The following is a 26756-nucleotide window of genomic DNA, read 5'->3' as shown; positions in this document are numbered from 1 at the left end:
GCAGGAAGGAAAACACACGAAAAGAGTAAGGGCTGGAAAGGAAGATACGAAGCTCATTTATATATAGATGGTAATACTGTGTAAATAGAAAATTCAACAGAATCTCCAGAGAAGTTACCAGAATAAGTGAATTTAGAAAGCGTGCTGGGTTCAAAGTCAATCACCTGGAATCAACTGCATTTTTGTACACTAGCAAGTAACAAAAAAAATATAAAAGTGATCATATTTATAATAGCATCAAAAAATCAAATACCTAGGGATACTAACAAAATGTGCAAACTTTCTGCACACAAAAAAAATCAAGGGAACTGTTTAAACGACCTACTAAACAAATAAGGAGATTCACCATGTTTGTTGGAAAACAGCACTGTTAAGATGTCTGTTGTCCCCAAATTAATCTATAGGTTTAAAGAAGAGTCAAAATCCCAGTTTTTTAGGAGGTGGAAATTGACATATTAATTCTAAAATTTATTATAAATACAAATGATTTTAAATGACCAAGAATCTTAAAGATGGCGGGAGGACCTGACCCACTCAATGTCCAGACTTACTATCAAGTCCCAGGCATGAGGTATGATAGTGGTAACAAGAAGAGACAAATGGATCTCTAGGATCTAGTCCAGGTGGGTGGCAGACCTCAATGTGAAAAAAACCCGAAAAGCTTCTAGATCTTGAAGACAACATAAGAGAACATCTTCATGACCTAGGAGTAGGGAAATTTTTCTTAAGCCTTAAAAAAGCATCATCCTGGGCTCCCCTGGTGGCGCAGTGGCTGAGAGTCCGCCTGCCGATGCAGGGGACGCGGGTTCGTGCCCCGGTCCGGGAAGATCCCACATGCCGCGGAGCGGCTGGGCCCGTGAGCGGTGGCCGCTGGGCCTGCGCGTCTGGAGCCTGTGCTCCGCAACGGGAGAGGCCACAACAGTAAGAGGCCCGCGTACCACAAAAAAAAAAAAAAAAAAAGCATTATCCATAAAGGAAAAGATAAATTTGAATATATATTACAATTGAGAACTTCTTTTCTATCGGATGCACCATTAAGAGAATGAAGAGGGAAGCTACAAAGTAGAAGAGGATATTTGCAATCCCTGAATCTAACATAGGACTCATATCTAGAAAACACTAAAGAACTCCTCTGAACTGATGAAAGACATAAAAACGGGCACAAGACTTAAACAAGTACGTTATAAAAAGAGATCCAAACAGCTGATGAGCATATGATAAAAAGCTCAATAGAATTCGTCAGAAAAATGCAAATTAAAGCCACAATGAAATACCACAGTTTTAACGACCAGAAGCACTCAAATGTAAAAGATTGACAAACACCAGGGATTGATGAGTTTGCGGAACAACTGGACTCCCGTCCGTTGCTGGTGGGAATGCAAAACGATGCAACCACTTTGGAATGGCAGCATCTGATTGAAGCTTTATCTTACACACTCACAACTTCCTCAGGAGAGCCTTTCTTTACCACTCTCCAAGGCCAATCACCTCTAGGCCACACCGGAGTGATTCTAAGACACACATCTGAGCATCTCTGCAATCAGGGTGCGCCCTAATGTAATCAGAGCTCTCATTCCAGATTTGCCCCAGTCACCTCTCCTTCATGGCGCTGTAGCCACAACACTGACACGTGTCTGTCGAAATGGACTTCCTTCTTCACTCCTGGGAATCCTGAAACTGGAATTACTGGGTCAAAAGACATGCACATTTTTTCCAGTTATTTTTTAATTACACAACACATGAATACACCCATATTTTAAAATTCGGCACAAACCCTCCTAGTACCAGTCCTTCCCCAAAGGCAGCCACTCTCAGCAGTTTGCAATATATCCTTCTAGACTCTGTTCTTTGCACTTACATGCATATTAACATATGGTACACATATTACTAGAAGCTACCATTAGCCTACTTTCCATAAAGATGGTAGCAATACACATCTACCAGTAATAAATGAGAGGGTCAGGCCTTTGCCACCTTTAGAATCAATCTTTCTAATTTTTTCCCAATCTGATACGTAAAAATCATCTCATGGTTTAAGTGTGTACTTCCCTTATACACAGAACTCAAATCCATCTCTTCCTCGTATCTGGAATTCCAGATTTTAGGAGGTCTCCCCTTCCATACTGCCTAACACCCTGAAGTTATACAAATATTCCCCTAAGCTTTCATCTACGATTGGTAGAGCTTTATTTCACACTACTTAGCTCTTTAATCCATCTGGCATTTATTTTTACATACAATAGGAGAAGAAGAATTATTTTTCCAACCAGAGCGCCAACTCTGCCCTCCCTGCCTCACTCAATTAAAATGCCATTTTGGTCAGGTATTAATGTCCCATATATACTTGGAATGTTTTCTGGACTTTGTCTCTCACCGATCCATCTCTGTGGCAAAGCCATGCTGTGCCTTGTTTATTGTAGCTTTATCGTAAGTCTCAAAATCTGGTGAAGAAAGTCCTCCCTCATTAAACTTTGAAAAATTATTAGCAGTTTTTGCACATTTTCCTTCCACATTAATGTTTAAAAACATCTTTCTCAGTTTTAAAAGCTTGGCTTTCTTGTTGGAAGTTCATTAAATCTGTTTACTTAAGAAGGCTATAGATAGTTTCATGATGCTACGTCTTCCCATCCAGATATTTTGTTCTTTGCTCTTTTTAGAGAAGTTTGGGCCTTTTTGTGCACTGGCTGTCCCGGACTCCTTGTACCTTACAATACATGCACTTTCCTTCCAAAAAAATAAAATAAAATAAAATTATTCTCTTCATTTGGATCTGGGTCTTTCCTGTTGAGTTTATTCCTAGGTTTTACTGTTTTTATCACTACTGTGAGTGGAATTTTAAAGTTCTTCCACTTGTACCTGAATATTGCTATTGACTATTGTATACTTTGTATCCAGTCACTTCTCTGAGTTCTCTTACTTTGATTTTTTCATTGACTCTTGGATAGTCTAGCTAGAGTATCATTTTGTCTCTTCTAGTTTTCACACTACAAATTTCATTTTGCTGTTTCTTACATTAGCTAGAACCTCAAAACAATGTTGCACAGAGACCCTAGGGGGCACCCATGGCTTGGTCCTGGTTACAGTGGTTTAGTAATTTCCCACTTAACACACCATATGCTGCTGGTGCATCTACCAGCTTCGGCGGCACCTGGGAGCTCATGAGAAATGCAGGCTCTCAGGCCCTACTTACTGAATCAGGATCTGCATTTTAATAAGATTTCCCAGGTGTCTGATAATGTACTTTCAGGTTCAAGGCACACTGGTCTAGATGACTTCTTTCTATTCTGATTTTAGGTAAGAGTTTAGTAACAGGAAGAGCTATGGCAGTTGGGGTCTACCAAGTGCTTCTTGGCATCTACGGACCCCTAAAATACAGCTTCCTCCTTTTTCGCGGCAATCGTGTGTTTTAGGGTTTGATATCCTAATTCTGGGCCGCCCCACGTCCTAGACCGTGAGGCCACCTCTCGGGCTCCAAGCATCATCACTCCTCACCACCTACTCCCGCACCCCCATCTCTCCAGCCCCTGGAGCATTTCGAGGGCCGAGATGGGTTGTCCTGCTTCAGCTCCCAGACCTGGTCAGTGCTCAGAAAACACCTGATTTAACTTGAGCTGTCGATCTTTTACGGCTCAGCCAGGGGGCCCCCTTCCTCCTCTCTAGATGCAGATGGATTTCCTTCCTCTCCCATCACCTTTGGCCCGCGAAAGACCCTACAGAAATTCCCACCATCGGTACCCAGCGGCTCCACCACCACGTGCACAAGACACCGTGCTGCACAGACTGGGCAAACCCCAGCATCTCAGAGGGGCCGGCGTGGGAGCCCCAGGGCCCAGCTGTGGACAGAGGCGTCCCGCTCACCCTAAGGTGACCCAGGGTGAGCAACAGCCCCGACGCGGCAATGAGACGCTCCGCCCAGGGTGTTGCTGTTCGTTCGCGACTGACCGGACGTCGTGGCCTTGGTTTCTGGACACGGGGTCATCAGGAGAGAGCCTGCCCCCCCGGACAGGGCTGGGACGCAGCACGACCGGCCGGGAGCGACCCAGGAGAGAGGAGGCCGCTCCTCTCAACTCCCCAACAGGGAGAAAGCAAGCCCAGCAGCTCTGCCCTGCAATCCCAGGGCTGGGCTGGGCGATGGGGAGGCCGGAGGTGGCAATGTCCTTCCAGATGGCTCCGAGGGCAGTGAGGGCACTGGTCCCTCTGCTGGTCTCTCAGGGGTCAAGTGAAGGCCAGGGGCATGGGGGCACTGCCAGCACAGTGCCAGGAAGACCTCAGGCCCCTGTAGCACAGCTGGGCCTGGGCCCTGGGGCCACCTCAGGCTAGGACACTGCCTGAGGCCACCTGTAGGGGCAGAGGCCCAGCCATGCGTGCGCTGAAGGCTGCAAAGCCCGTCTTCTTCTGAGCCTGCCCAGGTCCCCTCTAGGTGACAGATGGCCACCAGCAGGGATCCAAGTCCGCAGAAAGAGTCTGGCCAGGTCAGGAGTCCCCAGGTGTCCTGACGTCCCCGAAGGAGCCACCCGCCCTCAGGGCAGGTAGAGCGCTACCACCACGTAGATGACCCAGCTGGTGGACACGAAGACCCCAAAAAGCAGGCTGAAGAGTACCAGCGAGCGGGCCTTGCGCGAGGCCTCCTCAGCCTGGGCCAGGTCCCCCCTGCCCAGGGCCGCACGAGTCTGCAACGAGATGGGGGGTGAGCGGACACAGAGTCCCCACTCCCTCCCGGAGGCACCATCGGGCCCGGCCCCAGTGCGCAGACTGGACAGCTGACCCCGTGAGGCGGTCAGGGGCCTTCCCAGCGACGGGGGTGGCGGCTGCCGGCTCCTGGGCTCTGGCCACGGGCCTGACCCAGATCCACACCCTCCGTCCCATTGCCTACAATCCTCACAACCACCCCGAGTTTGGTGTCATCGTTGTCCCCACTTTGAAGATGAGGAAACGAAGGCTCAGAGAGGTTAAGTGACCCACCCTAGGGCCACACAGCTGGTGGTGGAGCCAGAATTGACAGGCAGGCAGCAGCCTCCGGAGTCCCGCCTCTGAGCTGTCCTGAGAGCGTCTTTCTCCCCACAGTCCTGTCCTGCTTATGACGGGGGAGCTTGGCCATGGAGGGAGGTCAGCCTTGAGCAAAAGCCCCAGGGCCTTCCTACTCTGTCTATTAGCATGTCCTCACATTGGCATCATGCTAAGTCCCCAGGGTCTAACCTCTTGCCTGGCCATGGTCAGAAATAATCAGGAGGGAGGGACGGAGGAAGAAGAAAGAGTGTTATCGAGAGGGTGGGGGGGTGGATGGACGGATGGACAGGGACAGGTGGTTGGATGAGTAGACAGATGGGTGCATTAATGGATGAACAGAGGGGGGGGTGGATGGATGAATAGATGGAGACTAGAGAGATGGTGGATGAATGGGTGGGCAGTGGCTGAACAGACAGACGGGTAGCTAGACAGATGGAGGTGGATGGGTAGAAGTGAGTGGCTGGGTGGATGGCAGTCTCCACCTGAGTAAACACAAGCCCCCACCGGATGGGCAGTTCCTTGGGCCTTAATCATCCACACCTTCAGTGTGAATTGTTTCCGTTGAATTTTCTAGGGCAGATCTTGAGTGACGGGGAGCAGAGACAGCCGAGGAGAGGGCGAGGACCGCACAGACAACTGGGCACTGATTTCCCAATCCTGCTCCCCTTCTCAGGGGGAAACACCAGGGGCCCAGTTGCTGGGGAAGGGGCTGTGTGGACCCCACCTGGGCCCTAGTGGCTGCAGGCTGGGAGGGCTGTACCGAGGACCGCCCCACGCCCACCTACCTCGTGGGAGTAGACGACGGCAATGAGCCCGGTGAGCAGGCAGCAGAAGAGGGTCACCAGCACGGACTCGACCATGTAGTCCTTGGGCAGGGGCCTGTGTTCCACCGTGGCCGGGGCTGGCACACCGGCCACGGCGCTGTTGTACTGTGAGGGCAGAGGCCACGGCGTGGTTAGGGAGCACGCAGCCTGCGACAGCCGTGGACCCGTCACTCCACCCACTGCCAAGCCCCACCCAGTGATGCTGCGGGTCGCCCAGGGGTCAAGGCCCCCCTTCTGCCCGCTCCCTCGGCACCCCCAGCCTATCACTCAGCCCCCAGAAGTCTCAGGGTTCTGCCCTCTACAAAGTGCTCAGTCCAGGGTCCAGCCACCAGTGTCTCCATGTCCCCACTGGGTCCCCACCAGGAGGGACCTCGAAGCTATCCTCCACAGGCAGCCAGTGTTTTGTTTTTTCCTAAAAATCTAATCAAGTCATCTCCTACCAAAGGCCCTGGGGACCCTCACGGTGGATCCCACCTTCCTATCCTCCCCTCCCCACTAAGCTGAACCAACCACCGTCATTGCCAGAAGACACGGACCTTGGCCCCCTGCACGCCTGTACTGTGCCCTCCTCTCCTCTGCCTCAACTCTCCTATTCATCCCGTAGAACCCAGCTCAAATGCTCCCACTGCTGGGAAGCCTCCCACTCCCGCCCAATCCCCAAGCTGAGGGAGCCCTTTTCTACTGCTCCCCTGGGCACAGAAGCATCCCCCTGCCGGCCGCTTGTGGTGACCTCTCACCTCCTGTGCGCCAAACTCTCCAGCCCAGGGAGGGAGGGACGGAGGGAGGGGTGTGGGGGAGGAGGGAGGGGGAGTGAACAGGGAGGGGGAGTGAACAGGGAGGGGGGCGGCGCCCGCGGCCTGACTCACCACCGGGAAGGGAGCGAAGAGTGGCTGCGCAGTGGGCCCGGGGAAGAGCGGCGCGGGCGGGGGGTACAGGGCGGAGGCGGAGGGCGCGGGCGGGAAGAGCACGGGCTGCGGGAAGGGCGGCGGCGGGTAGAGCAGGTGCGTGGCCTTGGGGTCGGGCGGCGCGTAGGGCGGGGGCTCGCCCACGAAGCCGATGTTGGGGACCCCGCCGGCCGCCGCCTTGGGCGGCTGCCGGGCGTCGCCCGCGGCCTGGGCCTGGGCCTGGGCCTGGTCAGGGGTCGTCGCGGAGGCCTCGGCCGAGGGGTCGCCGGGGGTGCCCTCCGGCGCCGGGGCGCTGCCTCCGTCCGCAGCCGCTTCCTCGTTGGGCCCTCCGTCCTCCTCCAGGAGCTGCGGGCGGCGAGGGAGCTGCGGGAGCTCTGGGCGCGCGGCGCTCCCGGCGTCCTCGGGGCTGCCGCCCCCTTTCGCGTCCGCTCCTGGGAAGAAATGGCAGGGGTGGTGAGCCCCCAAGAGGCTGCTGGACCAGGTGGGAGTCCTCCCCCCAAACCCCAGAACACAGCGCCTCCAAGGAGAAAGTCACAATGACCGTGCCCATCCTGACCCCTGGTGAACCCCGCACTCAGGCTTCTCTAAGCTGGGCCCTTGAATCTTTACCCAAAGTGCTACAATAGGACAAGAAAACTAAGGCTCAGAGAGGTGAGGTGCCTTCCTGGTGATCACACAGCCAGTACGTATGGCCGGCTGGGATGGAAGGCAGGCCTTGCCCACACCTGCCAGCCCCTCGTCCAGATTGCCCCTGCTGGGAGGTGGCCCTGTCCCCACAGTCCTGCTGCCGCAGCCGTTGGAACCCGGAAGAAGCTTCAGCCCAGGGCAGCCCCCTCATAGGCTGTGCTGAGACACCGTCCAATGGGGGCTGGTCTGAGGAGATTAGCTGAGCCAATCAGGTTCTCGGCTCTGGAGTGGTCGGCCCCCCAGCCAAGCGAGTGACTTCAAAGAGGCAGGAGGTCACTAAGGGCCAAGTGCCTTCTGAGGCAGAGAAGGAACAGAAACAGGAATGGGGTGGGGGAGGGGCAGGGAGAGGCCAGGAGCAGTGGGCGGAGAGCAGCCCACCCAGCAGCTTGGAGGGCGCTCAGAGGCCCTCAGCTGCCCAGCTGCCTTCCCTCCCTGGTCCTGGCCTCCAGCATCCGTACCATAAACTCTGGAGGCACCCCAGCTGGTCCCAGCAACTCCTGAAGGTCCCCCTGCACCTCCTAAGAGCAGTTCTGACCAGCTGAGCACCTCTAGGCCTCAGGTAGGTCCTGGAGGAACAACCTGGAAGGGTCCTGGGGCAGACCCCCTGGACCTGGGTGGGCATTCAAGGACCCACAGCAGGGACAGACAGCCCAGGGCATGGCTTTGGAGGTTCATTTCCTAAGTGTCTTGAAGGGTTATAGAAGGCAGAGAATTAAGTAAATCAGACATGACAGTGACAGTGCTGCTGAGGGTGGAGAAGCCTTGCTGAAATCCCCCTCCCATCCTTCCCCCCACCTCCACCTCCCATACAGCTGGTGGGCGGAGTCAGAGGCTAGGGGTCCTTAGGGGAGAGACCCCCAATGGCAGGGAGTACTGAGCCCCTGAGAGCTCCCCACCCTCTTCCTCCAGCAGGCAGGGTCTCACTCAGGGCATCTCCTACACACCCATCTGGTGTTCGTGCCTCCACACCTCTACCCATGCCGTTCCCTCTATTTCTCTACCCCTTGAACCCGGACTCGGCCACGTGACTTGCTTTGGCCAATGGCTCATTAACAAACATCTTGCACACAGAGGCTTTAAAAACCTACATCTCGGGCAGAAGACCTAAATAGACATTTCTCCAAAGAAGATATACAGACTGCCAACAAACACATGAAAGAATGCTCAACATCACTAATCATTAGAGAAATGCAAATCAAAACTACAATGAGATATCATCTCACGCCGGTCAGAATGGCCATCATCAAAAATTCTAGAAACAATAAATGCTGGAGAGGGTGTGGAGAAAAGGGAACACTCTTGCACTGCTGGTGGGAATGTGAATTGGTTCAGCCACTATGGAGAACAGTATGGAGGTTCCTTAAAAAACTACAAATAGAACTACCATACGAGCCAGCAATCCCACTACTGGGCATATACCCTGAGAAAACCATAATTCAGAAAGAGTCATGAACCAAAATGTTCATTGCAGCACTATTTACAATAGCCAGGACATGGAAGCAACCTAAGTGCCCATCATTGGATGAATGGATAAAGAAGATGTGGCACATATATACAATGGAATATTACTCAGCCATAAAAAGAAACGAAATTGAGCTATTTGTAATGAGGTGGATAGACCTAGAGTCTGTCATACAGAGTGAAGTAAGTCAGAAAGAGAAAGACAAATACCATATGCTAACACATATATATGGAATTTAAGAAAAAAAATGTCATGAAGAACCTAGGGGTAAGACAAGAATAAAGACACAGACCTACTGGAGAACGGACTTGAGGATATGGGGAGGGGGAAGGGTGAGCTGTGACAGGGCGAGAGAGAGGCATGGACATATATACACTGACAAACATAAGGTAGATAGCTAGTGGGAAGCAGCCGCATAGCACAGGGATATCAACTCGGTGCTTTGTGACCGCCTGGAGGGGTGGGATAGGGAGGGTGGGAGGGAGGGAGACGCAAGAGGGAAGAGATATGGGAACATATGTATATGTATAACTGACTCACTTTGTTATAAAGCAGAAACTAACACACCATTGTAAAGCAATTATACCCCAATAAAGATGTTAAATAAAATAAAATAAAAATAAAAAGCTATATCTCTCCACATTACCGGGGCTGGTGAGGGATGAGGAGTTTGTGTTTAATGGGGACAGAGCTTCCGTTTGCAATGATGAAAACATTCCGGAGGTGGACGGTGGTGATGGTTGCACAACAGCATTAATGTACTTAATGCCTCTGAACTGTACACTTATAAACGGTTAAAATGGTAAATCTTACATATATTTTACCAGCTTTTTAAAGCCTCTCTCTCCTGCTGATCACTACTAAAAACGCTAGACAAAATACAGAAGACACTAACCAAAGACCCTGAAAAGTGAACAAAAGCAAGCAGATCGTGGAGTGCAGTCAGAACGCAGAAGTGACCATAAAGGGGGTGAATTTCCCATTTTTTTCCTCTCATTTCCCTTGAAGCTCAAAGCTCCAGTCACAGAGCCACGTGGTAGAGCACCAGAATGAGCAGCTAAAACTCCACTGGAAACTCGGTCATTCTAGCCAGAGGAACCAGGAAAGGGCCCCTGCAGAGTGGAAACAGTGGGGAAATCCTAGAGCGGAAGTAGCTTCAGAGGGGGATCCCCTAGTTTTGTATGTGCACTGGGGTGACCAACGTATATCAGCTTGCCCAGGACTTCCCCGGGTTTACTACTGAAAATCTCGCATCCAGGCAAACCCCTTAGTCCCAGGCAAACTGGAATGGTTAGTCATCTTAGAATGGATCCACAAGTCTTAGACTCACCCCCAAGCTGCATGTGTAGGAGACAGACCTAGACCAGCATAAGAAAAAGAAAGACTATAAAATCTGGACCACTAGGGCTTCCCTGGTGGCGCAGTCGTTGAGAATCTGCCTGCCAATGCAGGGGACACAGGTTCGAGCCCTGGTCTGGGAAGATCCCACGTGCCATGGAGCAACTAGCCCTGTGAGCCACAATTACTGAGCCTGTGCCTCTGGAGCCTGTGCCCCGCAACAAGAGAGGCTGCGATAGTGAGAGGCCTGCACACCGTGATGAGGAGTGGCCCCCACTTGCCGCAACTAGAGAAAACCCTTGCACAGAAACGAGGAGGCATAAATAAATAAATAAATAAATAATTTTTTTAAAGGCAAAATTCCTTTAAAAAAAAAAAAAACTGGACCACTAAAAAAGCCAGAAAACGATGAACAAAATGGCAAAAAGTGCATACCTATCAATTACTTTAAATGTAAATGGACTAAATTCTCCAAAAGACAGAGTGGCTGAATGGATAAAAAGACAAGATCCATCTATATGCCGTCTACGGGAGATTCACTTCATATGTAAGCGCACACACAGACTGAAAATGAAGGAACAGAAAAACATATTCAATGCAAAAGGAAGCCAAAAAGCCTGGGGTAGCTCTACTTATATAACAAAAAGAGACTATAAAACAAAGACTGTAATAAGAGACAAAGAAGAGCATTACAAAATGATAAAGGGGTCAAAGCCAACAAGAAGATATAACATTAGTAAATATTTATGCAACCAACATAGGAGCACCTAAACATAAAAGCAAATAATAACAGACCTAAAGAAAGAAATCGACAGCAATACAATAATAGTGGACTTTAATACCCACCTTACATCAATAGAAAAATCATCCAAACAAAAAAGAAAAAATCAATAAGGAAACAGCAACCTCAAAGGACATGTTAGACCAGATAAACTCAACAGATATATACAGAATATTCGATTCAAAAGAAACAACACACATTCTCATCAAGTGCACATGGAACATTCTCCAGGATAAATAATGGTAGGCCACAAAGTAAGCTTTATAAATTTAAGAAGATTGAAATCATATCAAGCATCTTTGCCAATCACAATTGTATGAAACCAGAAATCAATTACAAAAAGAAAACTGGAAAATTCACAAATACGGAGATTAAACAACATGCTACTGAACAACCAATGCGTCAAAGAAGAAATCAAAAGGGAAATTTTAAAAAATACCTTCAGGGACTTCCCTGGTGGTGCAGTGGTTAGGAGTCCATCTGCCAATGTAGGGGACATGGGTTCAATCCCTGGTCTGGGAGGATCCCACATGCCACAGAGCAGCTGGGCCCATGCACCACAACTACTGAGCCCACACGCCACAACCGCTGAAGCCTGTGTGCTTAGAGCCCATGCTCTGCAACAAGAGAAGCCACAAGAGAGAGCCTGGGCACAGCAATGAAGAGTAGCCCCCACTCACCGCAACTAGAGAAGGCCTGCGCACAGCAACGAAGACCCAGTGCAGCAATAAATAAATAAATAAATAAATAAATAAATAAATACCTCCAGACAAATGAAAATGGATAGAACATACCAAAACCTATGCAATGCATCAAAAGCAGTTCTAGGAGGAAAGTTCATAATAATAAATGCCTATACAACATCAGAAATCTCAAAAAAACACTCTATACCTCAAGGAACTAGAAAAAATGAAGCCCAAAGCTAGGAGAAGTTAGGAAATAACAAAGATCAGAGTGGAGATAAATAAAATAGAGACTAAAAAGACAATAGAAAATATTAAAGAAACTAAGAGCTGGTTCTTTGAAAAGATAAAATGGACAAATCTTTAGTAGACTAAGAAAAAAAGAGAAGATTCAAATAAATAACATAAAAAATGAAAGAGGACACAATACCACCAATACCACAGAAATACAAAGGCTCATAAGAGACTACTATGAAAAATTACATGCCAACAAATTTGCCAACCTAGAAAACATAAATTCCTAGACACATACAATCTGCCAACACTGAATCATAAGAAAGAATATCTGAGCAGACTGATTACTAGGAGACTGAATCAGTAATCAAAAACCTCCCAGCAAACAGAAATCCAGGACCAGATGGCTACCAAACATTCAAAGAATTAATACCAATCCTCAAACTCTACCAAAAATGTAGAAGAGGCAGAAACACTTCCAAACACATTTTATGAAGCCAGCATTACCTTGATATCAAAACCAGAAAAGGATGCCACAAGAAAATTACAGACCAATATCCCTGATAAACATAGACATAAAAATCCTCAACAAAAAATATTAGCAAACAAAACTCAACAATACATTAAAACAGTCATACATCATCATCAAATAGAATTTATTACAGAGATGCAAGGATGATTCAACAACTGCAAAAAAATCAATGTGGTATACCACATAAACAAAATGAAGAACAAACATCATATGATCATCTCAACAGATGTTGATAAAGCATGACAATTCAATATCTATATATGATAAAAACACTCAACAAAGTGGGTATAGCAGAAATGTACCTCAACATAATAATAAAGGTCACGTACGATAAGCTCACAGCCAATATCATATTAATGGTAAAAAAAAAAAACAAACTGAAAAGCTTTTGTTTTAAGATCAGGAACAAGACAAGGGTGCTCACTCTCACCACTTTTATTCAACAGAGTATTGGAAGTCCTAGCCACAGCAATCAGACAAGAAAAGGAAATAGAAGGAATCCAAATTGGAAAAGAAGAAGTAAAACTGTCACTATTTTAGATGACATGATATTATATATAGAAAACCCTAAAAACTCCACGAAAAAACCTTTAGAATTAATAAATGAATTCAGTAAAGTTGCAGAATATGAATTCAATATACAAAACTCTGTTGCATTTCTATACACTAATAGCAAACTACAAGAGAAATTAAGAAAATAATCCCGTTATCAAATAGAATAAAATACCTATCAAATAGAATACTTAGGAATAAATTTAACCAAGCAGATGAAAGATCTGTACACTGAAAACAATAAGCCCTCAGTGAAAGAAATTGAAGAAGACAAATAAAAGATAGTCTGTGCTCATGGATTGGAAGAATTAATGTTGTTAAAATACCCATACTACCCAAAGCAATCTATAGGTTCGATGCAACTCCTATCAAAATTCCAACAGCATTTCTCACAGAAATAGGAGAAACAATCCTAAAATTTGTATGGAACCACAAAAGACCTCAAATAGCCAAAGCAATCTTGAGAAAGAAGAACAAAGCTGGAGGCATCATGCTCCCCAATTTCAAACTATATTACAAAGCTACACTAATCAAAACAGTGTGGTATTGGCATAAAAACAGATACACAGATGAATGTCAAAGAAGAAAAAGCTCAGAAGTAAACCAACATATATATCATGAATTAATTTATGACAAAGGAGCCAAGAATACACAATGGGGAAAGGACAGTCTCTTCAATAAATGGTGTTGGGAAAATTGGACAGTCACATGCAAAAGAATGAAACTGGACCACTATCTTACACCATATCCCCAAATTAACTCAAAATGGTTTAAAGACTTGAGTGTAAGACCTGAAACCATAAAACTCCCAAAAGAAAACATAGGCAGTAAGCTTCTTGACATCAGTCTTGACAATGATTTTTTTAGATTTGAAGCCAAAAGCAAAGGCAACAAAAGCAAAAACACCCAAGTTGGGATTACATCAAACTAAAAAGTTTCTGCACAGCAAAGGAAACCATCAACAAAATGAATTGGCAACCTACTGAATGGGAGAAAATATTTGCAAATCATATATTTGACAACAGGTTGATATCTAAAGTATAAAAAAAACTCAATAGCAAAAAATAAACCCACAATTAAAAATTGGGCAGAGGGGTCTTCCCTGGTGGTCCAGTGGTTAAGATTCCACGCTCCCAATGCAGGGAGCCCAGGTTCGATCCGTGGTCAGGGAACTAGATCCCACAAGCATGCTGCAACTAAGAGCCTGCATGCTGCAACTAAGATCCCGTGTGCCACAACTAAGACCTGGCACAGCCAAATAAATAAATAAATTTTTTTAAAAAACTGGACAGAGGATCTGAGCAGACATTTTTCCAAAGACATAAGGGGGGCCAACAGGTACATGAAGAGATGCTCAATCAGGGAAATGCAAATCAAAACCACAATATCACCCCACACCTGTTAGAATGGCTATCATCAAAAAGAAATAACAAGTGTTGGTGAGGAGGTGGAAAAAATGGAATCCTTGTGCACTGTTGGTGGGGACATAAACTGGCATCACCACTACGGAAAACAGTATGGAGATTCCTGAAAAAATTAAAAATAGAACTACTGTATGACCCAGCAATTCCACTTCTGGGTATTTATCTGAAGGAAACGAAAACACTAACTCAAAAAGCTATATGCACTCACACGTTCATTGCAGCATTATTTTCAATAGCTAAGATGTGGAAACAACCTAAGTGTCCACCGATGGATGAACAGATAAAGAAAATGGTATATATCTAGACACACACACAATAGAATATTATTCAGCAGAATGAAATCTTGCTATTTGCAACAACAGGGATGGACCTCGAGAGCATTACGCTAAGTGAAATAGGTCAGACAGAGAAAGACAAATACTGCATGATCTCACTTACATGTGAAATCTGAAAATAAAATTAAAAAATAAAAAACCTGAGTTCATGGATATAGAGAACAGATTGGTGGTTGCCTGAAGTGGGGATGGAGGTGGGCAAAATGAGTGAAGGGCGTCAAAAGGTACAAACTCAGTTATAAAATAAATAAGTCCTGGGGATGTAGTGTACAGCGTGGTGACTATAGTTAATAATACTGTATTGTTGGGACTTTGCTGGTGACGTGGTGGATAAGAATTTGCCTGCCAATGCAGGGGACACAGGTTCGATCCCTAGTCCAGGAAGATCCCACATGCCGTGGAGCAACTAAGCCCATGTGCCACCACTACTGAGCCTATACTCTAGAGCCCGTGAGCCACAACTACTGAGCCTGTGTGCCACAACTACTGAAGCCCACACGCCTAGAGCCCGTGCTCCACAACAAAGAGAGGCCAGCAATGTCTCAGCCCGCACACTGCAACGAATAGTAGCCCCCGCTCCCCACAACTAGAGAAAGCCTGCACGCAGCAACAAAGACCCAACGCAGCCAAAAAACAAAAAACCTTAAAAAAAAAAATACTGTATTGCATATTTGAAAGTAGCTAGAAGAGTGGTTCTTGAAAGTTCTCATCACCAGAAAACAATTTTTCTAACTATTATGGTGATAGATGTTAACTGGACTTATTGTGGTGATCATTACACAATATATACAAATATCAAATCATTACATTGTACACCTGATATTAATGTAATGTTATGGCAATTGTACCTCAATACAAAAACAGAAAACTGGACCAAGACTGGACATGCTACTCATGCAAGGTGAAACGACTAGTGATCTGAAACTACCAAGGTTGATTGCCTACTGAAACAAAACATATCAAGACTTTCCAGGGAATTATAACAGGACTGAGAACCTACACAACATAATATTCGCAAAGTACAGCACACAATCCCAAAATCATTCACCATACAAAGAACTAGGAAAATGTGACCAGTCCTCAAGGGAAAAGACAATCAACATATGTCCACCTGGAGATGACCTAGACGTTGGAATTATCAGAAAAAACGGCTGTTATAACTAGGCTGAATGAGGAAAGATAAACACACTTGAGAAAAGCTCTCAATAAAGAATTAGAAAGTTTGATGGGAAAAAAAGGAACCAACTGGAAATTTTCAACTAAAACACATAGTATCTGAATTTTTTTAAACATCTTTATTGGGGTATAATTGCTTTACATTGATTTTTTTTTTAATTCACTGATTGGTCTCAATATCAAAATGGAGGTGACAGGGGAAAAAAGTCAGTGAACTTGAAGAAGCACCAATCCAACAGATTAAAGTGAAGAAAAAAAAAAAAAAAGCATAGTGCCTCAGGGACCTGTGTGGTAACACAAGAAGGTCTTCACTCCATGTACCAGTCAAGTCCCAGGACAGATTTTAGGAAAAATATATTTGAAGTAATAATGGCTGAAAGACAAATTCATAAAACTCAGAAAATCCAGAACAGGCACTCTGTGGGAGCAAACCACCCAGATACATCACCGTAACACTTCTCAAAACCAAGGATAACAGCAAAGGCTTGAAAACAGGCAGAGAAAAATGACACGTTATATACAGGGGAACAACAATTTGAATTTCCATAGTCAAGAGACGACCGAGGTCAGAAAACAGTGGATCCACCCAGAAATCGATATCTAAAGGAAATGTCCTTCAAGGACTTCCCTGGTAGTCCAGTGGTTAAGACTCTGTGCTTCCAGAGCAGGGGAGGGCGGGTTTGACCCCTGGTTGGGGAATTAAGGTATCACATGCCACAAGGCCTCAAAAAATAAAAATAAAATAAAACATAAAGGAAATGTCCTTCAGGAATAAAGGCATGTATTCATTTTCTATTGCTGTATAACAAATTATCATAAATATAGTGGCTTACAACACCCATCCACCTCACATCCATATAATGACTACAGTCAAAAAATAAATAAAACCAGGGCTTCCCCTGGTGGCGCAGTGGTTGGGAGTCCGCCTGCCGATGCAGGGGACACGGGTTCGTGCCCCGGTCCGGGAGGATCCCACATGCCGTGGAGCGGCTGGGCCCGTGAGCCATGGCCGCTGAGCCTGCGCGTCCAGAGCCTGTGCTCTGCAACGGGAGAGGCCACAACGGTGAGAGGCCCGTGTACAGCAAAAATAAATAAATAAATAGATAGATAGATAAATAAAACCCAGAGGCTAGGATGTGGAGAAATCAGAGCCCTTGTGCACTGTTAGTGGGAATGTAAAATGATGCAGCCATATGGCAATTCCACAAAAAATTAGAAATAGAATACCAGGGAATTCTCTGGCAGTCCAGTGGTTAGGACCCGGCCCTTTCACTGCTGTGGCCTGAGTTCAATCCCTGGTCGGGAAACTAAAATCCCACAAGCCTCATGGTGCGGCTAAATAAAAAAATAAATGTTTTAAATAAATAAATAAAAATAGAATTTCCACATTAACCAATAATTCCACTTCTGGGTATATACCCAGAAGACCTGAAAGCAGGAGCTTTAAGAGATATTTATACACCCATGTTCATAGCAGCACCATTCACAAAAACTAAAAGGTGGAAGCAACCCAAGCGTCTACCGACAGATGAACGGATAAGCAAAGTCTGGTCTGTCCATACAGTGGAATATTATTCAGCCTTTAAAAGGAAGGAAATTATGACAACAAGGAGGAAACTTAAGGACGTTACTCTAAGTGCAGTAAGCCAGTGACAAAAAGCAAATATTGTATGATTCCACCGTCTGAGGTCCTTAGAGGTGTCCGACTCAGAGACAGACAGGGGAATGGTGGTTACCGGGAACTGGGATAGCGGCGGGGCGGGGGGGGAATGGAGACATTATTTAATGGGTAGAGAGTTTCAGCGTGGAAAGATGAAAGAACTTATGGAGATGGATGGTGGTGACGGTTACACAACAACGTAAATGCATTCACTACCACTGAACTGTACACTTAAAAATTGTTAGGATGATACATTTTATGGTATGTGTCTTTTACAACAATTTTCTTAATGGGGAAAAATTACCAAAATGCTCATGTGCTAACTCACAGTTCTGTAGGTCAGAAGTCCAGGCTGACTGCACTCAGGGTCTTACCAGGCCAACATCAAGGTGTCAGTTGTAGTGGGCTCTTACCTGGAGCTCTAAGGAAGAATCTCTATGCAAGCCCATTCAGGTTGTTGGCAAATTCCAGTTCTGTGGGTCTGAGGTTCTCTGCTCCCAGAGGCTGCCCACCGTCTTTCCCATGTGACTATTTCGATCATTAAAGCCAGGGATGCACATCAGACCCCTCTCATGCTTCAGAATTCCCTGTCTTCCCTTCTACTACCAGGTAGAGAGATAGTTCTGCTTTTAAAGGGCTCGCCTGATTAGGTCAGGCCCACCCAGAAACACTCTCTGTATTTTAAGATCAACTGACTTGAGACTTTAATTCCATCTGTAAAATCCCTTCACAGCAGTACCCATACTAGTGTTTGATTGAATAACTAGGGAAGGGAAACCTGGGTGTCATCTTTAGAGCTCTGCCTACCACAGGTAAAATAAAGTCATTCTCAGATGAAACAAAACTAAGAGAATTCCTTGCCAGAGAACTTCTGTTAACAGAAAGGCTAAAAGAAGTTCTTTGGGCTGAAAAGAAATAATACCAGAGGTAAACCTGAAACTTCAGAAATAAAGGAAGAACCACAGATGTATAATTATGGGGGTGAATATAAAAGATAAGTTTTTCCTCTTAAATCCTCTAATATATGCCGGTGGAAGGCCAAAATTATAACATTTTATGGTGAGTTTGCAATGTGTACAGATGTATTACACATGAAAACTGTAACACTTATTAAGCCTATAAATGGATGGGCATGAGGGTGAAGAGACCTCTAAGGTTACAAGGTTCTACATTTTACTGGAAGTGATACAATACTAACTCTAAGTAGACTATGAAAAGTTAGGTATGTATTTTAACCCCTAGAGCAACCACTAAAACAATAACATGAAGCTATGCAGCCATAACAGCAAGAGATAAAATGGAATACTAGAAAATATTTAAGTCATACCCAAAAAAGGTAGGGAGTGGGGCACAGCACGGGAGTAGAAGAGGTAGAAACCAGAGGAACAAAACAGAGGCAAAGAGAAAACAGCAATAACATTATATACTTAAATGCAACCATATCAATAATTACTTTAAATGTTGATGGTCTAAACTTTCCAGTTAAAATGCAGAGATTGACATAATGAATAAAAACCGAGACTTACAAGCCACCTACAGTAGATACACTTTAAATATGAAGACACAGAGCTGAAAGTAAATGGGTGGAAAAAGAGATGCCAAATAAACAGTAAGCAAAAAAGGCTGGAGTGGCTCTTTTAATATCAAATAAAATAGGCAAAGCCCGGGCGTCTAGAGCCCGTGCTCCGCAGCAAGAGAAGGCACCGCAATGAGAAGCCCACGCACCGCAACGAGAAGCCCACGCACCGCAACGAGGAGTAGCCCCCGCTCGCCGCAACTAGAGAAAGCCCGCGCGCGGCAACAGAGATCCAACACAGCCAAAAAAGAAAAAAAAAAGTTAAAGAAGATGTGGTGTGTATATATGTGTATGTATGTGTAACACACACACACACACACACACACACACAATGGAACACTACTCAACCAAAAAAGAAAGAGAGACAGAATGAAATAATGCCATTTGCTGCAACATGTATGGACCTAGAGATGATCATACTAAGTGAAGTCAGTCAGACAGAAAAAGACAAACATCAGATGATATTTCTTATATGCAGAATCTAAAATATTATACAAAGGAACTTATTTACAAAACAGAAACAGACACATGCATAGAAAACAAACTTATGGTTACCAAAGGGGAAAGGGAGGAGGGAGGGATAAGTAAGGAGTTTGGGATTAGCAGATACAAACTATAATACTATATATAAAAGAGATAAACAAGATCCTACTGTACAGCACAGGGAACTATATTCAATATCTTGTAATAACCTATAATTGAAAAGAATCTGAAAAAGGGTATACATATATATATATCACTTTGCTGTACACTTGAAACTAACACAATATTGTAATGTAACTATACTTCAATTTTTTTTAATGGCTTAAAAAATTTAAGAACAGGGGATTCCCTGGCAGTCCAATGGTTAGGACTCCGTGCTTTCACTGCCAAGGGCGTGGGTTGGATCCCTCGTTGGGGAACTAAGATCCCACAAGCCGCACAGCCAAAATTTTTTTTAAAAAGTACAAATTTCCAGTTATAAGATAAAATTATAATTATAAAAATATTTCCAGTTATAAGACGGGTACTAGAGATGTAACGTACAACATGATAAATTAACACTGCTGAATGTTATGTATGAAAGTTGTTAAAGAGAGGGGATCCTGGGAGTTCTCATCACAAGGAAAAAATATCTGGGGAGTTCCCTGCCAAGGACACGGATTTGATCCCTGGTTGGGAAACTAAGATCCCACAAGCTGCACAGCGCGGCCCAAAAAAAATAAAGGTTTAAAAAAATAAACAAAAAACTCTTTAAAGGATGAAAGAGTATTTTAGGTAGGAAGGATTTGGAGCTGACCACATAATTCTCGATTCCAAGCAGGTGAAAAAATATATATGATGGTGTGAGGAATGGAGGGATTAGTGGGGAAGACTTCTTTTTCCTTAAAATTCTTCTTAAAATGGACATGTGAGAATAATGTTCTCAGTGATTGTAACTATTTGAAGATTTCCAGAAGGTGTGATTCTAACTTTTCAAATATGACGTAGATTATCGAAGTTCAGTAAGAATTAGCATAAAATATTAGCATTATCGTAATATAAGAGGATGAAACACAGGACAGAGTATAATAAATTCATGTAATCCTTTTGAAATAACTGTAAAGAAGTTGGGGAAAGTTTTCTGTCTAAACAGAAAGTGTTCTAGCTGTTGTAAAGCACTAAATTCACTTTAAAAATACTAACCATGGGGCTTCCCTGGTGGCGCAGTGGTTAAGAATCTGCCTGCCAATGCAGGGGACACGGGTTCAAGCCCTGGTCTGGGAAGGTCCCACATGCCGCGGAGCAACTAAGCCCGTGAGCCACAACGACTGAGCCTGCGCATCTGGAGCCTGTGCTCCGCAACGGGAGAGGCCGCGACAGTGAGAGGCCCGCGCACCGCGATAAAGAGTGGCCCCTGCTCGCCGCAACTGGAGAAAGCCCTTGCACAGAAACGAAGACCCAACACAGCCAAAAATAAATATAAATAAATTTTTTAAAAATGGTCCACATCAAAAAAATCTTAAAAAAAATATTAACTATGCATGCTTATTAAAATAAATGCTTGGCTTTTAGAAAAATAAAATAAATAAAAAGGACATTCTTTAAAAAAACAAAACAAAACTGGAGGACTTTACCTGATTTCAAGGCTTATTCTAAATCTACAATAAACGAGACAGTTCATATTAATGAAATGATAGACACGTACATCAATGTAGCACTAAAAGAGTATCAAAACAGACGCACATGTCTATTTGGTCAGTTGATTTTTGCCAAATGGGGAAAGGAAAGTCTTTTTAATAACTGGTGTAAGAGCAACTGGCTATCTTTGTGGGAAAAAAGGGAATATTGACTCTTTCCTCACAACATACACAGAAATTAACTAAAATACATCATAAACCCAAATGTAACACCTAAAACTAGAAAACTTCCGGAAAAAATATAGAATATCTTTGTGACCTTAGACTGGATAAATAAATACTATGTATGACACCAAAAGCATGATCCACAGGAGAAAACAATGCATCTATTGGACTTCAAAGTAAAAAACTTTCTTCAAAAGACATCACTAAGAAATACAAAGTCACATCACAGAGCGGGAGAAAACATAACACATACATCAGACCAAGGAGTTGTACCAACACTGTATAAAGGCCTCTTAAACTCAATACTACGTCAAATATCCCAATAAGAAAGTGGACGGAATACTTGTCTACTTCACCAAAGCAGACACTCAGATGGCCAATAAGCACATAAAAAGATGCCCCGTGTCTTTAGTCCTCAGAAATGCCATGAAAATTAGAAATGCCAATTAAAACGAGATATCGCTACACATCCATTAGAACGGCTGAAATTAAAAACAAAACCAACCGAGCTAACCTTGGCACGTTTGGTAAGGACGTAAACAAACGCTGCAAGTAGGAAAATAAAATAGTAAAAACCACTCTGGGAAACAGTCTGACAATTTCCTAAGAAGTTAAATATACATCTACCGTAAGATTCGGCTATTCCACTCCTAGGTGTTTACTCAAGGGAAATAAAAATATAGAACCACACAAATTTGTATAGAAACTGTTTGCAGGAGACCCAAACTGGAAACAACCTCCAAAGTCCACAACCAGATGAATGGATAAGGCAGTTGTGCCGTATCCACACTGGAATGTGTCTGCAGAGGCGGCTCTATGCTCCCTGCCTCCTGACATGTAATTCTCTCCCCTTGAGTGTCCCGGACTGCATGACTTTTTTACTGCGTGACTTTTCTTTTTCTGGCCATGTTGCTCGGCTTGTGGGATCTCAGTTCCCCGACCAGGGATCAAACCCGCACCCTCGACAGTGAGAGCACAGAGCCCTAACACTGGACCCCCAGGGAATTCCGTGCATGACTTCTAAAGAAGAGACTATGGCAGCAGGTATGGGGTCACTTCTGAGATTAGGTGCTCTTTCTTTTAATATTTTATTTATTTATTCGTTTATTTATTTATTTTGGCTTCACCGGGTCTCAGTTGCCGCATGCGGGATCTAGTTCCCCGACCAGGGATCGAACCCAGGCCCCCTGCGTTGGGAGTGTGGAGGCTTACCCACTGCACCACCAGGGAAGTCCCAAGATTGGGTTTTAAAAAGATCATGGCTTCCTGTCAATTGCTCTGTCTCTGGCAACTCCAGGAGGAAGTGAACCATGGTGGGAGGGGCCCACGTGACGCAACAGGACACTGAGGCCCTAGCCAACAACCCAGGAGGCACCGAAACCTGCCAACAACCAGGTGAGCGCGTTTGCAGGCAGCCTTTCAGCCTCTTCTGAGTCTTGAGGTGACTGCACCCCGGCTGATGACTTGGCTACAACTTCAGGAGAAACTCAAGCCACAGGCACCCAGCCCAGCCACACCAGGCTGTGCAGTAATAAATGGGGGCTGTTTAAAACCTAAGTGTTGAGGGTACAGATCTTCCTCAACTCACGATGGGGTTACCTCCTGAGAAACCCATCAAAAGTTGAAAATATTGGGCTTTCCTCCTGGCGCAGTGGTTAAGAATCCTCCTGCCAATGCAGGGGACGCCGGTTCGAGCCCTGGTCCGGGAAGATCCAACATGCTGCAGAGCAACTAAGCCCGTGCGCCACAACTACTGAGCCCTTGTGCCACAACTAATGAAGCCCAGACGCCTAGAGCCCGTGCTCCGCAACAAGAGAAGCCACCGCAATGAGAAGCCCGCACACCACAACGGAGAGTAGCCCCCGCTCACCACAACTAGAGAAAGCCTGCACGCAGCAATGAAGACCCAACGCAGCCAAAAGGACGGACCTGGGCAGTACGGAGGCGGTGCACTGGGCCTGGCAGCATCCGGGGGGAGGAGGGGAAGGGAGCTGACAAGAGCAACAGGGCAGATCAGATCTCTCTTCTCTCCCCTCTCGGTGCCCAGGGCAGAGCTGGCCTGGTGGATATGGGATGAGGTTCTTTTTGGCCATGCCACGCAGCATGCAGGATCTTAGTTCCCCGACCAGGGATTGAACCCGGGGCCCCAGCAGTGAAAGCACCAAGTCCTAAGCACTGGACCACCAGGGAAGTCCCTGGGCTGAGGTTCTGGGTCATGATCAACGGCTGGAGCTCAGGGGCCAGACTGCCCGGGCTGCTTCCTCACCCTTAAAAGGGGAACATCACTACTTCTCGGGGTTATTGTGGGGATGAAATGAGTGTACGCATGTACAGTGCTTGGGCGCTCCGCTAACCCTGGCTACCGTCATCTGAGGTTAGGAAGCGGCTGGGAGATGAGAAACTGGAAGGGTGTTCCGGCCAGTTTGGGGAATCGGTAAGAAGTGGGGGAAACCAAAGCCAGTGAGGAATGAGATCACACGTAACGTCAGCAAGGTTTGCGACTTCTGAGTTTGATCCAGAGAGCTGGGCTCTTCCAAGAGGACCTCCGTGGGGGGCTTCAGGGTTGCTGATCTATTGGAGAGTGGGTGTGGCCTAAATATCCCTGCGGGAGACACCAGGGCAGCTCCCAACCTCACCGACCCAGCCAAGGGCTGGAGTTTTCAAATAAGGCAGCAAGAACAAAAGGAACATTGTGGGGAAAATGAGACGTTGTGTTTGCTGTCTACGCTAGAGGGCCTTCCTCTAAGCCCAGGGGCCACTGGCTGACCTACTTATGAAGCTCTCAGCCAAAATCTACCACCCTTGGTACACAAAACCCCCAGACCACCCTCTGAATATGCAGCTAGGCAGAGGCACCCAGCCGCCAGCCATTCAATCCCACACGTTTCCACTGAGCAACTCCTGTGGACTAGTGTTCTAGGCTCAGAAATACAATTCTGGACGGACCGAGAGATGATCATACTGAGTGCAGTCAGTCAGACAGAGAAAGACAAGTATCATGTGACATCACTTACAGGTGGCATCTAAAAAACTGATACAGATGAACTTGTTTACAAGACAGTAACAGACTCAGACATAGAAAACACATTTATGGTTACCAGAGGGGAATGGGATGGGGGATAAATTAGGAGCTTGGCATTAACAGCTACAAACGACTATATATAAAATAGATAAACAGCAAGGACCTACTGTAGAGCACAGGGAACTATATTCCATACCTTATAATAACCTATAATGGAAAAGAATCTGAAAAAGAATATATACATAACTGAATCACTTTGCTGTACCCCTGAAACTAACACAACACTGGAAATCAACTATACTTCAAATCAACTATACTTTAAAAAAAAAAAAAGAATTCTCTACACAAACCCCACAAAAATACCATGATTTCAGCAGGGTCAGGTGCCTGTGGGGCTGCTAAGTGGATGAAGCTTTGCCACTAAGATGTCCGAGGGAATAGCAGTGATAGTGCTCGGAACTGCAGCTACCATTTTTAAGCATTTATCGGGTGCCAGGCCCTGAGGAACAGACATGACATCTGCATTAACCCTGAGCCAGCTTTGCCACCCTGTGAACCCTGGCTCTGCGACCTTAGAGACAAACTCTCCACGTCTCCCTTTCCTCATCTGTAAATGAGGATAATAATAGTAACCATCATTTAAAAATAATAACAGGGACTTCCCTGTGGCGCAGTAGTTAAGAATCCGCCTGCCAACGCAGGGGACACGGGTTCGAGCCCTGGACCGGGAAGATCCCACATGCCGCGGAGCAGCTAATCCCGTGCACCACAACTACTGAGCCTGCGCTCTAGAGCCCGCGAGCCACAACTGCTTAAGCCCGCGCGCCTAGAGCCCGTGCTCCGCAGCAAGAGAAGCCACCGCAGTAAGAAGCCTGCGCACCGCAACGAAGAGTAGCCCCCGCTCTAGCGAAAGCCCGCGGGCAGCAACTAAGACCCAAGGCAGCCAAAAATAAATTAATTAAAATAAAATAAGATAATAAAAATAGTAACAGTGGACACATGCTCAGGCTCTGTTCTGAGCTTCCTTACAGTAGCTCAGGTCAGCCTCAGGTGTGTCTTATTATCCCGTTTCACAGGTGAGAGAACTGAGGCTCCCAGCAGGTAACCTGAGCCTAGGAGGCGCTCCCTCGGTTGCTGGCATGGGAGTGCCCCGGGGAGACGCCGAGCCCCTGCCCCAGTTATCATAACAAAAACCACAGCTACCCCGGCCGCCTGGGTAAATACCTGGCCCGATGACGCGGAGATAGGGCTGCAGAATAAATAAATTTGCTGGCGGGTCTGCCCGACCATGGCCTCGGGTTCTCGGGTTCTCGACACCCGAGCCTCGGCGGGACATTCCAGCCGGAAAGGGGGGCCGGGAGCTTGGTGGGAGGTGCTCGAGGGCCCGGGGTGCTGGCGACAGATGAGTCAGGCGGGGCCGGTCCCCATTCGCAGCAGCAACCCCTCGGGAGCCCCTTGCACAAGCAATCTAGGTGCGCCCCGCCCCAGGTTCGCGGGGGCGCTGGGTCAGGCGGACTCCGCACCGCCCGCCGCTCCGGGTCCCGCCGCCGTCACCACCACCCCCTGCCCGGCCAGCCTGGGACTCCCGAGGGCAAGGCCGGGGTCTCAGTTCACCGCCCCCCGCCCCGCCCAGGGCTGGCTGCGCCGCGGGCCGCCGGAGTTGCCGGACTGAGCCTCCCCGCGCCCCGCACCCCGTCTGCCCAGCTACCTAGCACGCCCCCGGCCCCCGCCCCGCCTCTCTCGGTCCCCGATTCAGTCTGCGGGATCTCCTGCCGTCTCTTCCCGGCTCTCTCTCCCTCCCTGGCCCTGTCTCTGCTCCCCTTGCCAGGGTGGCCCCCTTCCCCGCTCCAAGGACTGCAGCCTAGCCCGTTCACCACCTTTGTCCGGTGAACAGTCATTAGAGGAAGGACGGGGCGTGGGGGAGGGAGAGGAACGTGCCCCCCACATCGCCACTGCCGGGCATCTGCTGCCCGCCCGAGGGCTGCCCCTCCCCGGCGGGGGGGGCTGCGGCCAAGGTGCTCGAACTCCCCGCAGCGGCCTCCAGGCCCCTCAGTTCCGGGTGGGAGAGAGAGGCGTCCCAGGGCAGGCCAGCCTCGGGGCCCGGGGCGGGGTCGCCCTCGCCTTCCCCGGAGGACGGGACCCCCGGGAGCGCGCACCGGGCCCGCCGCTCTTACCTGCGTCCATGGCGAGACCAGCTGGGCTGCACGCCTCCCGCGCCCGGCGCCTCCCGCCGC

The 26756-nt window shown here is 46.8% G+C and overlaps 1 protein-coding gene across 1 annotated transcript; it reads right to left on the bottom strand.

The window, feature by feature from the left end:
* Window positions 1-661: 661 nt before the first annotated feature.
* PRRT1B (proline rich transmembrane protein 1B) lies at window positions 662-26756 on the bottom strand. The gene is made up of 4 exons (XM_079927143.1): window positions 26697-26756; window positions 6698-7167; window positions 5793-5936; window positions 662-4670 (listed from the first exon to the last, which is right to left on the bottom strand). The coding sequence occupies exons 1-4, from the start codon at window positions 26704-26706 to the stop codon at window positions 4521-4523; spliced, it is 774 nt and encodes a 257-aa protein (XP_079783269.1). The 5' UTR covers window positions 26707-26756; the 3' UTR covers window positions 662-4520.

The sequence above is a fragment of the Stenella coeruleoalba genome (genome assembly GCF_951394435.1).
Source record: "Stenella coeruleoalba genome assembly, chromosome: 7".
In the NCBI taxonomy this organism is placed as follows: Eukaryota; Metazoa; Chordata; class Mammalia; order Artiodactyla; family Delphinidae; genus Stenella; species Stenella coeruleoalba.
The sequence above is the reverse complement of the archived record's forward strand: the minus strand, read 5'-3'. Positions and strand labels throughout refer to the sequence as shown.

What these genes read in the sequence shown, in the direction of transcription:
- PRRT1B (XM_079927143.1), bottom strand. An exon ending in TCTTCGCTCCCTTCCCGGTG is followed by an intron (nt 5,937 to 6,697) that starts GTGAGTCAGGCC and finishes CTGCCCTCACAG; the next exon opens with TACAACAGCGCCGTGGCCGG. An exon ending in CCGTCGTCTACTCCCACGAG is followed by an intron (nt 4,671 to 5,792) that starts GTAGGTGGGCGT and finishes ATCTCGTTGCAG; the next exon opens with ACTCGTGCGGCCCTGGGCAG.